This window comes from Pelodiscus sinensis, chromosome 10 (genome assembly GCF_052426305.1).
Source record: "Pelodiscus sinensis isolate ZL-2025 chromosome 10, ASM5242630v1, whole genome shotgun sequence".
In the NCBI taxonomy this organism is placed as follows: domain Eukaryota; kingdom Metazoa; phylum Chordata; order Testudines; family Trionychidae; genus Pelodiscus; species Pelodiscus sinensis.
In genome coordinates this window covers 16284387-16300333 of record NC_143061.1, presented here as the reverse complement: position 1 = coordinate 16300333, position 15947 = coordinate 16284387, and the positions used below count along the sequence as shown (strand labels likewise).

The following is a 15947-nucleotide window of genomic DNA, read 5'->3' as shown; positions in this document are numbered from 1 at the left end:
TTAAAGTGTGTATTGGAAACATACAGCCAAAAAGGAGATCAGAGCTCTGATTTGTTATTAAGACATTCACACTGCCCTAACTGGGAAGCATAAGCTGCTAGGCTCTCTTTCTTCACTCTATATGCAGGAAATTACATTTTAAAGCAGTCTATGATCTTTCTAAGTCTCTAAAGGGGTCACACACTTTGAGCATCTGGCATGCTTATGTTGTCATTCAAGACCGTGAAGTCATCTTGCAAGTTGCATTCCTAATAGAGCCAGTAACATATAATTTTCCATGTTTCACTTTATTGACTTGCTAGGAGAACAGAGATTTAAATTAATCTAAGAGAAGACAGACTGTGCATATTTAAAACAATTACAAGGCCTGCTAATTGTAATTTAATTAAAATGGTAGATTGGATAATATTTCATAAAGACAGCCAATCTTTGTAAGAATAAATACACTTTTAAAATCCTATGGTGACAATCCATAGATCAATTAAGTGCCAAAGAACCCCAGACTTATCCAGGGATATTAACATGGTGAAAACAATCAAAGACATAAATTCGAAGTCAAGATTGAGGCTTTGCACTCATGCCTAGCTATACAGTTACTGAAGCTGCTCTTAGCCTTAAGGTCATCTGGGTACTGGGGTCTACAACAACGCATTGTGTGGAGGATTGTGTCCCATGCCACCTTGACTTTCCAGGCCTAGATTCTCTAGGCTAGCCTGTTCCAGCTTATTCACACAGCTGCAGCCATGACAACTGGAATCTCCTCACGTCTTGCCATCTCAGAATACTCCCAAAATGGGGAAGTCCTCCAGTGACACAGAACTGCCATGCCCCCTTCTCCTGCGTAGTTCCTGAATAGCTGGATATCCTTTTATTCTCAGCTGGTTAACAGCCAATTGATAGTTACCAGCTGATATTGATTAGAGTAGCTAGGGCCAATATATTGCCAGTTTAAGAATTCCAGAGCCACAAGGGATGTTTTGCAGCCCATCTGGCTTTTGCTGGGCCCAGTGGACACAAGTGGTGGCCCTGAACTTTCTGTCTGTTCTGGTCACAAATAAACTCATATTACATAGGTAGAGATGTATCCACTCACTCGGGAGGGTCGAAAAATAGTTCCCATCTCACTTTATGTAATAGCATGGCCAACCACAGATGCCACCCTAGTGGAAGAAACATATAACTGTGAAACTCTCCAAGGACAACATGTTTGAAGTAAGTTCCGCTCTTTTTCAGCATTGGGCAGTTGTGTCTCAGAAGTTGTGTGTAATATTGTGCATCGAATAAAATTACTTTTGTTCTTTCCATCAAAATATTTGCCATCACAGTACAAAAACTACGGGAGAACCTGTTCAGTAAGTGCTGTTGATTTTGTGGCTATCACAAGTCTTGCTCCAATTGCAGTTAATGACCATTCTTCTCTTAGTTCAGTGGCAGCAGGAACAGGCCCCAAACCTTCCTAAGTCCCTCTTGAGTCCCATGCTTGGAACTAAAATTATCTGCCTGGTTTTGGGGGGGGCAGAGGGAGGAGGAGGATTGATAGCTAACAAAATGAACTGCGCAGTGCACTTGATTTTAAAACAGAAACAAACAAAACTCCCAATGAAAATTTCTTGACACAAACTTTGTGTCATAAATAACTCTTGCTAGTGGTGAGCATGGCCACATACAGAGACATATGCATATGATGACGTATTGGACACAAAGGATATTGGCTTTAGCGTTGGCTCTAATAAACTAGTCAGAATAGGAAACGATGACTATAGTGCCGTCAGCAAATTATTGGCTTTCCACAGACTAGGAAGTGGTCACTCCTCATGGGAAGACAGATGAAGAAGTAATTCAAAATCACTAAATGGCTTTTTCTGCATCTGAAAGTGGACTGGGATTATTTTTTTAAATAAAACTATATTATATTATCAGGCACATTAGGAGCCTTTTTTATTATATTTGTGGCTATGTAGGGCTAATTTACATTAACTAGAATAATGTTTTGTCACGGTAGATACACAATCTTCATGCATCATGACTACGGTTTCTCAGAAACTTCTGTTTATAATGAAGTGTGTTTGACTAAGCTCTGGTTACTAAGCCTTATGTGAATCAAGAAGAAGGAGAGAGAGAAAGAGAGACTCACAATGAAAACAAAGACCCTATATGAGGCTACTGGAGGGATACTTACTACCTTTGGGATTATAAGCATTTTCTCTGGAATTTTTGCTTTCTTTCCCGTTTTTTCTTATAAGCCTTGGTTTGCTGGATGGAGTGTTCGAATTGCCTGCCCCATCTGGAACGGAACTTTGGTAGGCCACAACAAAAATGTTAGCAGGCAGGGAAAATAAATTAGTGAAGTTACTGAAATTCTAAGAAAAGTAAACCATTTTTGAATTTGTCTCCTATTACAGTAATATAAACTCTGTATTCAACATAAAATTAAACACAGGAGCTCCTTGCAACTCCTCAATAAGATTTAACTTTGCAATCAATAGTAAAATGTTTATTGTTTCAGGATACTTGACTCTCACAATTTCTCTTTGCTAGCCAAACTAAAATTCTTCATCTCTGGGCCAAATCTGGATTTCAGTTACAGCAGTGTCAATGTGAAGTAACATGACTGGAGTTATACTTGTGCAACTGATATCAGAATTTGGTTCATGTCTCACATCAATTATCTGCTCAGAGGTCCATGTCCTTTACTTTTAGTAAAAACTGTTTATGTTTTAGATTTTAAATTATGCATGAGGATGTGTACAAGTGCATCAAGCTTTTGAGTTAAAAACTCAATCAGCCACAAACTCATGAAATCGCTATATTTTAAGACTCAAATTCTGCTCTAGCTTACACTGTCCTCATGCATCCCCACTGAGGTCAGCTCACTGCATACTGTGTATGTTAGGGCAGAGTTTTGTAACAAAGTACAGAGACTGCACCTATAAAGGGGAAGAAGTTCCAGCCTGGTTCCATTGCTACTTGGGTGTATTGTGAAAGGAAGGGGAAGCTGAGTTAAAAGGGGAATGACAGGGAAGAATGGTCTTCTCCCCTACTAGCTGGTTTCAGTGTGGGGAACTTCTCTGGGGATTATTGCCCTGTGTTTTTTCAGTTGATCTGCTTTTGGTTTTGTGATTGTTTGAATAATTATAATCCAGCCCTGAGGAAAGAGCTATAAAAGGGATGAGGACTTGGAGTTTTGCTTCAATTCCCCTGGCTCAGGAGGAATAGTTTCAACTTCATTTACCAGAAAAGAGGCAAATAGATTCTCAGTTAAAAATCTGTTACGATGAGCGCCTTGATTTGCTGAAGTTTTTGAGTGTTACTGATGTCCCATAAATGTTAGGATCCAAATATTAATTACATTAAAATCATACACTAGAACTGGTTGAATTGTGTTCTGTGATCCTCAAGCTTAGTTCTTCCACCAGTATTTAATTGCAGTTTTGGACACTGCTTTACTGAAAACATGTCACTTGACAGGATTAATGTGTATAGATGATGTTTCTACTACCATAATTTGTTTAGGGATGATATTATGTCCACTTCATCAGCTGCTAAAGTCTTTTTTGACCTGGTACATTCCACAAAGAGGTGTAGTCCAACAGAACTGTTTGATTTAGAAAATGAAAATAAGGGTGGCACGGATATAGATCCCATCTTATCCAAACCTCTGAATTTAAACTTTCAACTTTGCCTCACCTCATTATCCCCATGCATTAATGAAGAACTATGTTATGTCATCTGTTTTTAAGTAGAACTTCTCATTGCCTTCAAGAGGGAGTTTAGTTTAAAACTAGAGGGAACACCATGGTTCCAAGTCCTGGAGCTTGTAATGCCATTGTTAGTTTAGTGAATAAATAGGGGTATGTCTACACTACAGCGCTAATTCAAACTAACTTAGTTCGAATTAGTTAATTCGAACTAAGCTAATTCGAACTAACGGATCCAGACTAAAAAACTAGTTCGAATTAGCGTTTTGCTAATTCGAACTAGCATGTCTACGTTAAGTGGACCCTGAACCGGGGTTAAGGATGGCCGGAAGCAGTGCCGGCAGGGCATCAGATGAGGAGTTAGAGCGTGGAGCTGCTGCCTCAGGCTAGCCAAGGGTTGTGCTTAAAGGGACCCGACCCCCACCCCGGACAGACAGTTCTCAGGGGGTTTCCCACTTGCAAAGCAGTCCTGGCTTGGAGTGCCCTGAGTGCCCACACTGGGCACATCACAGCACTCGGCCATCAGACCGGCTGCACTTGCCGCAGGCTGCCATCTGGGGAGAGGGGGCAATTGGGGGGCTGCAGGAGAGCTTCCACCCCCAGAAGCCCACAGAGCCAGCCCAGTCCTCCCCATCAGGGGCTCGTACCCCATTCCTCCCTCACCTCCTTCCACTTACCCTTCCCTAGCCTCCCTTCCTGATGTACAAAATAAAGAAAACGTGTGGTCAAAAATAGAATCTCTCTTTACTGAACAAAACTGGGGGAGACTGGGAAAAGGAGGTGGGAGAGGGGAAGAGAGAGGGTGGGAGAGGGGAGGGCAACTAAAATGATCAGAGGTTTGGAAAAGGTCCCATATGAAGAGAGGCTAAAGAGACTGGGACTTTTCAGTGTAGAAAAGAGGAGACTGAGGGGGGATAGGATAGAGGTCTATAAAAGCATGAGTGGGGTGGAGAGGGTGCATCAAGAAAAGTTCTTCATTAGTTCCCATAAAGAAGGACTAGAGGACACCAAAGGAAAGGAATGGGTAGCAGGCTTCAAACTAGTAACAGAAAGTTCTTCTTCACAAAGCAAAGAGTCAACCTGTGGAACTCCTTGTTGCAGGAGGCTGTGAAGGCTAGAACTAGAACAGAGTTTAAAGAGAAGTGAGATAAAGTGATGGAGGTTGGGTCCATGGAGTGGTATTAGCCAGGGGGTAGGAGTGGTGTCCCTGCCCAAAGTTTGTGGCAGGCTGGAGAGGGATGGCACGAGACAAATGGCTTGGTCACTGTCTTCGGTCCATCCCCTCCAGGGTCCCTAGGGTTGGCCGCTGTCGGCAGACAGGCTACTGGGCTAGATGGACCTTTGGTCTGACCCAGTACGGCCATTGTAAGCTCAGGGCTCAGGGTCGGGGGTCTCAGTGGACCACCTTGATTTTCATGCACACCTGCTCCTGGGTGGCCAGGCTGGCAGCTATCCTGCCCTAGACGGCCATTTTCCTGTGCCTAGTGCGGAGGTCGTGGACAAGGTCCACGATGTCCGCACTAGACCAGGTGGGTGCCCGCCTCTTGCGGTCCCGGGCAAGCTCCCGGGAGCCGTCAGCCTGGTCCCGAGAAGAGGGGGAGGGCTGGGGGGCATCGGGTGGCTGGCTCAAGCCGTGCCAAGTGCAGGGTCTGCTAGCTGGGTGCTGGCAGGCTTGCACCTGGCACAGGCACCGTAGCCAGCCCGTGCCCCTTTAAGAGGTCCGGGGCTGGGAGGGGGGCATACGAGTTTCCCTGGTGTTGGCCAGAGTGGCCACCAGGGAAAGCTGGGGAGGGCTAGCCTCCCACTAGTTCGAATTAAGGGGCTACACACCCCTTAATTCGAACTAGTAAGTTCGAACTAGGCTTAGTCCTCGTACAATGAGGTTTACCTAGTTCGAACTAAGCGCTCCGCTAGTTCGAATTAAGTTCGAACTAGCGGAGCGCTAGTGTAGCACCTATCAAAGTTAATTCGAACTAACATCTGTTAATTCGAATTAACTTTGTAGTGTAGACATACCCTAGGTTATTACATATATGAGTAAGCTTACTCATTTCACTGTGAATGGTCACGATACTATATAAAAAGAATTCTTCATGTTGCTAATGTTTGTCCCTGCCCATTGATCCATTATCATTCATCCTAAAGTACAAAGACAGAGAGTGAGTGCTAGGTAGAGCTGGCTGAAACTCGGAATTTCTGGTTGACGGGATTTTTCCACTTTTTGAAATTTGGTTGTGTTCCAAGTGCGAATGAAACCAATTTCGTGACACAGAAATTCCAACAAGGGCTTGGTTTGGAAACACCCAACACACGCAATGAAATACACACCATGGAACCCTGGGGCTGCTGAAAGAGCAGTAGTGAAACTGACAGGACTCACATCAGCTTCACAATCTGCTGCCAGGACTTCCAGGGTCTGTGGCTTCTTGGCAGCTGCATCACAAGGACTTCCCTTGAGCTTCCAAACTCCTGGGCCAGCAGGCTCCCCAGTCTGCCTGACTGTCAGAGCAGGTCACTCAGCAGGCTGCGGCAATCAGCTGTCCCAGAGGTCTGGATGCCCACATGGTGGGGCAGTCTCTGAGCCACAGGCATTGGAAGCTCATCCCAGGACATCCATTCTTCCAGCTGTGCTCTATGGAGAGCCTGGAAGGCTTGAGAGCCCCAACTCGAGCGCCCAGTGATTGGGGTATGGTGCGTTAAGAGGTTGTTCAGTGCAAACCACCAGGCGTATTTGCATTTCCCAAGCCTGGTAGAAGCTGTCACAGGATATCCCAGGCATTCTGCCATGGTAAGGGCCCTGTTTGGTAGGATGTGCTGAGACAGGGATCATCCATCTCTATTTTAGCCTTGCACTTACGGCCGAGTCTGACCAAATGGCAACAGAACTGTAATAGGCAGACTGGTTCAATGGACCAGGAAGGACTGCTTGCAGGAGGTGCTGGGAGGTGACTCGATGCATAAAGATGATAGTGTGAGGGGGATGGAATAGACACACAGAAGGGCAGGTAAGGGCTGGTAACATGAAAGAAATATGGTGCTATGGATAGGTTTGACAAAAGAGGGGGGGTAAGGTAAAGTCATGGGAAGTGTACCATTTTGGTGGGTTCTTGGCATTTGGAAGGGGAGGATCAGGCCAGACAGGGTGCATGTGCAGTGAAGGATGAGGAAGGGAAGTTGAGCTGATAGTGGTACAGGTTGAACCTCTCTAGTCCGGCACCCTCTGGACTGGTGGCAAACCAGAGAACGTACTGAACCACAGAAGGTCAATATTGTCTATTAGCATTACCAACACTTCCACTGCTACTGGGCTCTTAGAAGACATTTAGGGGTAAATTAAAGCTCAATGACAGCACAGAACACTGAGGCCCTGGACTGGAGGGTCTAAGCAAACTTTATGGGACCATGGGAAAGTTGTCCACTGATCATGGCTGTGATCATCTGGCTAACTTAAATGATGCCGGACCACGGATGTTGCTGGACCAGAGAGTGCCGGACCAGGGAAGTTCACTCTGTAGAAAGGTTTTTCACTGATGGGCAGCCCATGGAGAATTGTCTGGTGCTTAGTGCATGTGCATAGGGATGTCCCTTCAGGAAGAACACAGACTGATCACAAATACAGATTACACAGTATGGTGGGAAATCAGACTCACCATTCTCTCTTTCCATTGACTGTCAGGAGGCAGCATGAACAGTTCAGTGGCCTAGGGCCAAGGAGGAATTCCAGAAGGAGAGGAATATGATTCTTTTTTCTTTCTCCTGCACTTAACTGAATAATGGGCTTTAAAATGTAGAAGCTGCAACAGGTGAGCGTGGTATAATACTGTAGTGCAATTGTTTCGGGCAAACACTGGTACACAGAAGCTGACTAGTTTCCTATCACTTAAAAAGTCTCAGGCGGTAGGTAGCCATGTTAGTTTGCAATTTTAAAAACGAGTGGTCCTGAGCAGTGTTCCCTCTAAACTGTAGCTCCGCTTCACAGGTGATTAATCAGCCCCACCCAGTCAGAGGCTCAGGGCTCACCTGAGCTGCCATGCAGCTTAGAGGGAACTCTGGTCATGTGGCACCACAGAGACTAACAAATATATAGAACATGGGTTTTTTTTCACAAAAACTCATGATTCTATCACTTACAGTTCCTGACTGGTATTGAAAATCTTGTTAGGCAGAGCAATACTCATATCACAGGATTCTTCACCACCCATATTTAGTGCTTATATGATCCCATGCAGTGACTGGGGAGATAGGTGGCTAAGCACCAAATTCTTGAGTTCTGAACATTCTGCTAGGTGGCAGTCTGTTTCTGGAGTTAGGCTGTACCATGCTGAGACATGCCTTTACAAATAAATCTTCACTTAGTTAATGGAAAGAATCTCCCCGGCTACATATTGGATTGGATTATTAATCCAGATTTTTCTCAGCATTCTGCATTAAGGGGAAAAAATGGCAGGGCTTAAAAAACTGCAATGTTATGGCATTTTAAACTTTGGGATAGAAAGTAACATTTCTTGCCAGAGTGTTTAAAACCAACTGGAAACTGATCGTCTACTAGTTTAAATATCTGCCTGGAGCTAAACCAGCATGATGTATAATCCCACCCCTGCTTTCATCCATCTTCAGGGTTTTTTTTCTTTTTCCACCAGCCACATGTGCATTAAGTGTAAATTGAAGCCCTCTCAGTTGGCAAAGAAGATTGTGAAAAGGTTTGGCCCTCATTTTATAGTAGGGCCTTGGTATTACAATTGCTCTTAATAGCACTCTTATTTTGTAGCATAATTTACGCTGGCTAGAGCCTTGTAGGATCCCCGTTTGTGGCTTTTCTTCTGATTAATTTAGCCAACTACCACTGATGACTCCAGATGTTTCTGCTTTTATCCATGAGAACTTTATATTATGGTTATGCCAAGATTATAATTTCAGGCTTGGCCTCAGCAGAAGTATTTTCAAATTCCCCATATCAAACATTTCAAATACAAAGTGCCATGGAAAATGAAAATCTAAGTCTTAAAATATTTAACATACCAGAAATGGGAAACAAACCACCAGACTATATTGTTCAGGGTTCTGGGTTTTCAAACTTGTTGATACATTCATCTCTCATATGAATCAACAATCAAATGAAAAAGAGTTTAACACATCAGGAAATGGCAGACAGATAAACATTGACACATTTTTAAAGTGCTTATACACAAATGCTAGAAGTCTAAATAATAAAATGGGTGAACTAGAGTGCCTTGTGTTAAAGGAGGATATTGATAAATTTGGTGGAATGAGGACAATCAATGGGACACCGTTATACCAGGGAACAAAATATACTGGAAGGACAGGACAGGTTATGCTGGTCGGGGATTGGCACTATATGTGAAAGAAAATGTAGAACCAATGACGTTAAAGTCTTAAATGAACCAAAAGGTTCTATAGAATATCTATCGGTAGTAATTCCATGCTCTAATAATAAGAATATAACAGTAGAGATATATCATTGACCACCTGACCAGGATAGTGATAGTGACTATGAAATGCTAAGGGAAATTAGAGAGGATATCAAAATAAAAAACTTTCAATAATAGTGGGGGATTTCAACTATCCCTATACTGACTGGGTATATGTCACCTCAGGATGGGATGCAGAGGTAAAATTTCTTGATATCTTAAATGATGGCTCCTTAGAGCAGCTGGTTTTGGAACCCGTAGAACGAGAGGTAATTCTTGATTTATTCTTAAGTGGAACGCAGTATCTGGTCCCAGTGGTAAATGTAATTGAACTGCTTGGAAATAGTGCCCATAATGTAATAAAATTTAACATCCCTATGGTGGGAAAAACACCTCAGCAGCCCAGCACTGTGGCATTTAATTTCAGAAAGGGGAACTACACAAAAATGAGGAGGTTAGTTAAACAGAAAGTAAAAGGTACAGTGACAAAAGTAAAATTCCTTAAAAATTTCCATGCAGCTTGCAAAGACACCATAATAGAGGCCCAACTTAAATGTATACCCCAAATTAAAAAACACAGTAAGAGAACCAAAAAACTGCCACCACGGTTTAACAACCAAGTAAAAGGAGCAGTGAGAGACAAGAAGGCATAATTTAAAAAGTGGAAGTTAAATCCTAGTGAGGAAAATAGAAAGGAGCATAAACTGTCAAATTAAATGTAAAAATATAAGAAAAGTCAAAAAGAAGTTTGAAAAACAGCTAGCCAAAAAAAAATCAAAAATAGCAAAATGTTTGTCAGTACATCAGAAGCAGAAAGCCTGCTGAATAACCAGTGGAGCCCTTGGACAATTGAGATGCTAAAGGAGCACTCAAAGACGATAAGGTCATTGTGGAAAAACTAAATGAATTCCTTGCTTAGGACTTCACAGCTTAGGATGTTAGGGAGAGTCCCAAACCTGAGAGTCATTAGAAGAGGTTTTGGAACAAATTGATAAACCTTACAGTAACAAGTCACCGGGACCAGATGGCATTTGCCCAAGAGTTCTGAAAGAACTCAAATGTGAAATTGCGGAACTATTTACTGGTTTGTAACCTATCCTTTAAATCAGCTTCTGTACCTAATAATTGGAAGATAGCTAAATGTGACGCCAATATTTAAAAAGGGCTCTAGAGGTGATCCCAGCAATTACAGACCAGTAAGTCTAACGTCAGTACTGGGCAAATTAGTTGAAACAATAATAAAAAATAAAATTGGCAGACACATAGAAGAACATAATTTGTTGAGCAAAAGTCAACATGGTTTCTATAAAGGGAAATCATGTCTTACTAATCTATTAGAGTTCTTTGAGGGGGCCAACAAAGATGTGGACAAGGGGGAATCCAGTAGATATAGTGTATTTAGATTTCCAGAAAGCCTTTGACAAGGCCCCTCACCAAAGGCTCTCAAGTAAAGTAAGTTGTGATGGGATAAAAGAGAAAGTCCTCTCATGGACTGATAACTGTTTAAAAAGACAGGAAACAAAGGATAGGAATAAATGGTAAGATTTCAAAATGAAGAGAAGTAACTAGTGGTGGTCCCCAAGTCTGTACTGGGACTAATCCTATTCAACCTATTTATAAGTGATCTGGAGAAAGGGGTAAACAGTGAAGTGGCAAAATTTGCAGATGCTAAGTAACTGCTCAAGATAGTTAAAACCAAAGCAGACTGTGAAGAGCTTCAAAAAGTTGTTACAAAACTAAGTGAGTGGGCAACAAAATGGCAAATGAAATGTAATGTTGATAAATGTAAAGTAATGCACATTGGAAAAAATAATCCCACCTATACATATAATCCCATCTATAAATGAATCCCCAATTTAGCTAAAACTACTCAAGAGAGAGATCTTGGAGTCATTGTGGATAGTTCTCTGAAAACATCCACTCAGTGTGCGGCGGCAATCAAAAAAGCAAATAGAATGTTAGGAGTCATTAAAAAAGGATAGAGAATAAGACAGAAAATATCTTATTGCCTCTATATAACATCATGGTACACCCACATCTTGACTACTGCGTACAGATGTGGTCACCTCATCTCAAAAAAGATATATTGGCATTAGAAAAGGTTCAGAAAAGGGCAACAAAAATGATTAGGGGTTTAGAACGGGTCCCATATGAAGAGAGATTAAAAAGACTTGGACTTTTCAGTTTACAAAAGAGGGGGATATGATAGAGGTCTATAAAATCATGACTGGTATCGAAAAAGAGAATAAGGAAAAGTTATATTATGGGAATAAGTAAATAAGAACTAGGGGTTACCAAATGAAATTAATAAGTACAGGTTGGACCTCCCTCATCCGACACCCTGGCTGGTCCCGAACAATGGGTTTTGCTGAATGAGGGGTGGTCGCTCCCAACATGGCGAGTGCTACCCCCAGCTAGGACTCCAGCTAAGATGTGCTGCTGTCTGCCTGGCTATGGCTCCCTAAGCTGGAGCTCCATGGACCACAGATGTTGCTGGACCATAGAGTCCCAGTTAAGGGAGGTACAACCTGTAGCAGTTTAAAAAAAAACAAAAGGAAGATTTTGTTCACATATCGCATAGTTGGCCTGTGAAACTCCTTGCCAGAAGAGGTTGTGAAGACCAGGACATTAACAGGGTTCAAGAATTAACTAGATAAATTCATGGAGGTTAGGTCCATCAACAGCTGTTAGCCAGGATAGGTAGGAATGGTGTCCCTAGCCTCTGCCAGAGGCAGGGAATGGTGACAGAAGAGGGATTGCTTGATGAGTCCCTGTTCTGTTCATTTCCTCTGGGGCATCTGACATTGTCCACTGTTAGAAGACAGGATACCTATGGTCTGACACTTTATGGCCTTTCTTATGTTCTGTATCAGCAATGAGAGCCCAGATTATGCCATTTTTAATCTGACATTCAGATTCTTGTTTCAGGCACATTTTTCTTTGGTGGTTCTATTTAACCAACACTATATTATGAGGAGCAAAAATATAGACAAGGCTAAGATTCATGGGCTGACAAGAAGTTGAACACAGAGAGTCAAGTTCATTGCTGATATATTTAACATAAATGGAGTAGTGCCTCTTAATATCAAGGGACATTCAGCATAACCTTCCAGGTCTTTCTCATCAATTTCCAATTGATGAGTTGGAGAATACTGATTCTCCTAACTTCAACCAACCTTGTTAGCATACCCATTGCATGGAGTACAGTGATTAGGGTTAACAACTCTCTACTGTCCACAATCACACAGATATGCACTAAACCAGTGGTCCTCAACGCGGTGCCCACGGGCACCATGGCGCCCGCCGGGACATTCGTGTGCGCCCGCCGACAACCTGGGCCGGCCCCGCCTCTGGCGCAAGAGAGGCGTCGGCCCCAGGCGCGCAACACGCACCGACACTGGGTGCGCGGCGCTCGGGCGGCCCCAGCCCCGGGGCACATGCGGGCGCTCGGGCGCGCGGTGCTCGAGCGGCGCCGGTGCCAGCCCCAGGCGCGTGGCTTGGGCAGCAGCGCCGGCTCCGGGCCCACGGCACAAGGCGCTCGGGCGGGCCCAGCTTCGGCCCTAGGGCACACGCCGGCGCCGGGTGCAAGGGCATCCCAGTCCCCTGGCGTGCCCCCAGACGCGCGGCCCCGCCCCCGGGCGCCCGGCATGTGAGTGGCCCCTCCTCCTGGGTGCCTGGGAGCCTCTAAAGGTTGGGGACCACTGCACTAAACGCTATCAGGTCATGGTGGATTCCACATATAAATAGAGGTGTTTGATTATACAGTAATTTTCACAGTAACAACTTCATAATATCAACCAGAATTCATAGACTGTACAGAGTTCCCAAATCACCACCACTACATACAGCAGTGAGGAGCAATCTAGGCTAGTGAGTGGGCTGTATGAGTGGTCCTCCTTCACTGTAGTAACCAAGACAGTCTCCCAGGACAGGGTAGCTTTGCTAACTGTGCCTGCCTACCTAGCATTTGCAGGGTGTGCCGGCTGAACCATAGCAGTGCTTTGATTGGATGCAGACAGAGTGCACAGCTCTCACGTTGTTGTGTGCTATCAGCATGCACATCACTTCACATGCCCTTGCTTTACGCGTGTGTCACATTTGTAATACCAGTAGGAAAAAAACGACACAAATAAAAACTAGAAGAATTTGGCAACCCTGTGTGAGAAACGATAAACAAAATGTCCTGTGGTGACACATAAAACCTTTGGGCTGTAGGTTGCCCACCACTGACATACAGTCAAACTTAGTTCAATTGCTACTCTCAGCTATACCTGTACAACCCCAGTAGGAGCTGTGCAGAGTTAATGCATATTAATTAAGGCAGAATTTGGCCCATCAAGTTGTGATAATGATTAAAATGTTTGCAAAACATTTCAGAGTTTAAATTACTAGTAGGCTGCATCTACACTGGCAAGATTTTTTGCAAAAGTGGCCACTTTTGCGCAAAATCTTGCCACCTGTCCACACTGGCCGCGAGTATTTGCGCAAGAACACTGATGTTGAAATATACAAAATCAGTACTTCTTGCGCAAATACTCTGATGCTCCCGCTCAGGGATAAGTCCTCTTGCACAAGAACACTTGTGCAAGAGGCCAGTGTAGACAGGTAGCATCAATTTCTTGCGCAAGAAAGCCTGATGGCTAAAATGGCCATCGGAGCTTTCTTACACAAGAGAGCATCTACACTGGCACGGACGCTTTTGCGCAAAAGCAAATCTTTTGCGCAAAGGCACATGCCAGTATAGACGCTCTCTTGCGCAAATACTTTTAACAGAAAAACTCTTCCGTTAAAAGTATTTGCACAAAATCATGCCAGTGTAGATGCAGTCCTAATGTTATGAAGTATCATGAGTGTAATTGTCTTGTTTCCTCCATCCACAGGCTGTTATTGCTGGTGTACTTATCCTTTTGGCTGACAGAGAACGAACACAAAGATCACTTGTAAGCTTATGTAATTATTTAGGATGGTGTCAAATACAGCAGAGACATTGGGGTGGGGGGTGCAGAGATAATCCAGATTATATGTTCAGGAGGAAAAAACATATTTTGCTACTAAAGCAGTGGAACAAATTAACTGTGCAGGGCCTTAAAGTGAACAAATTTTAAATGTTCTACCACCTTGGTGATTCTACTAGTTCCAGAGTTACTTCCTATCTTCACAATGGGGATTTTTGTTAGTGTCTAAGATTGGAAGTTAAGGCTGTCCACTGTAAATTACTTCTATGACAAATGCAGAAATAAAATACATTTGTGCTCATTTATTCTAGTATTTTTTAGCAAAAAAAAAAAATGGTTTCACTGCTTATATCTTCCCTGTAAAGCATCCACAACCCATTTTTTAGCAACTGGCATATATGATATTTATTGCACTTATTTCCCCCTCCAATATGTTTCTTATTCTGGTCTCATTCGTGGATAGAATATAAAAAGTGAAATCATAGGAAATCTCTCACCCTCTTTAGTTAAAACTTTTTATTTGATTTTTTTCTACCATCAGTAAAAAGAGTAATAGTATGTTTCTGTCTCAATTTCAGTGGGAAGCTAGCTTCACCTTTGGCATATTGAGTATCATGGGCTCCCCAGTTCAATTTGCTGTTGCCATCACCTCCATCTTGCTTGGTCCGTACTGCTACTATTCATTTGCTGGGATTTCAGGAACCAGCTATCTCGGTTATGTAGTTTTGTTCCCTTTTCCCTACCAGGAATTTTTGTCTCTTTGCAAGGACCCATTGCACTACGAGTGGTACCATCTAGTTCTACAAATACTAGACCTTTGCTCAAGTTTTGTCATGTTTTGTGCTTCTTTGGTTTTTGTGGTCAAGCTCATTGCAAGACTGCTCCAATTTGGACATTTAAATGTGAGCTTTAATCATGATGGGGAAGGTGGATTACTGCCAGTAACACTGTAGCTGTGACTACCACTTCCTTTTACCTAATGGAAAGTCAGACCTGCTCCAGTGTAGGCCAGATCCTCGACTCACTCGCACTAGATTTACACTTCAATAATTCCACTAAAGAAAATAGAACTATTCCATATTTGCATATGTTCAGACAAGATAAGTATGTGCCCTGTGCCTCCTTTGTGCTTTTAGCATATGCATCAAGAGGCTGTGATGGTCGGGTTCAACACCCCCTGAAATCAAGGAGAATCTTTACTTCGACTTTAATGCGAGTCAGATCAGAGCATTGGATTGGAAGTTGTTAAATTCGCTCTTCTTTTAAGACTGACATTCTGGCTGGCTACAGTGTATAAAAAGCTATAAAGACACAGCCCTATTATGGGAATAGCAAGATAAGATATAAAAAATAATCATCATGAATGGTGTATCAACCCTACTCTGTGCATACATTTACTGGGGACTCTCCAGAAAAGCATGGGAAGACTCAAGGCTAATGTACAGACAGCACTGGAAGTCAAGGCCAAACTTCTTCACAGTTAGGTGCCATACCAAAATCCTACTCTCACCTTTCAACCTTCCCCACTATGGAGCACTCCACTTATTTCAAACCCACATTCAAATCCTCTGTCCCATTAGAAAAATGTAGACAACTTTATGGTAACAAAGAGAATCACACCTCAATTCATGTCACATCAATGGTCATTAAAAGGCAACAAGCCTAATGAAAGGTTGCAGGCGATAAACTTGGTTTAAAGTGACAAGGAATCCTGTAGCACCTTATAGACTAACAGATGCATTGGAGCATAAGCTTTCATGGGCAAAGACCCACTTCGTCAGATGCATGTAGTGGAAATTTCCAGAGGCAGGTATAAATTTCCACTACATGCATCTGATGAAATGGGTCTTTGCCCATGAAAGTTT

General features: G+C 43.0%; 1 protein-coding gene across 1 annotated transcript in view; it reads left to right on the top strand.

Moving 5' to 3' along the window:
- The window catches only part of TMEM212 (transmembrane protein 212), a 73735-nt gene extending 57999 nt beyond the window's left edge, over positions 1 to 15736 (top strand). The window contains exons 5-6 of the mRNA XM_089780990.1: positions 14008 to 14067; positions 14661 to 15736. Coding sequence (XP_089637116.1) covers positions 14008 to 14067; positions 14661 to 15035 — 435 coding nt within the window. The 3' untranslated portion in view covers positions 15036 to 15736. The remainder of the gene's footprint in view (positions 1 to 14007; positions 14068 to 14660) is intronic.
- The last annotated feature ends 211 nt before the right edge of the window (positions 15737 to 15947 follow it).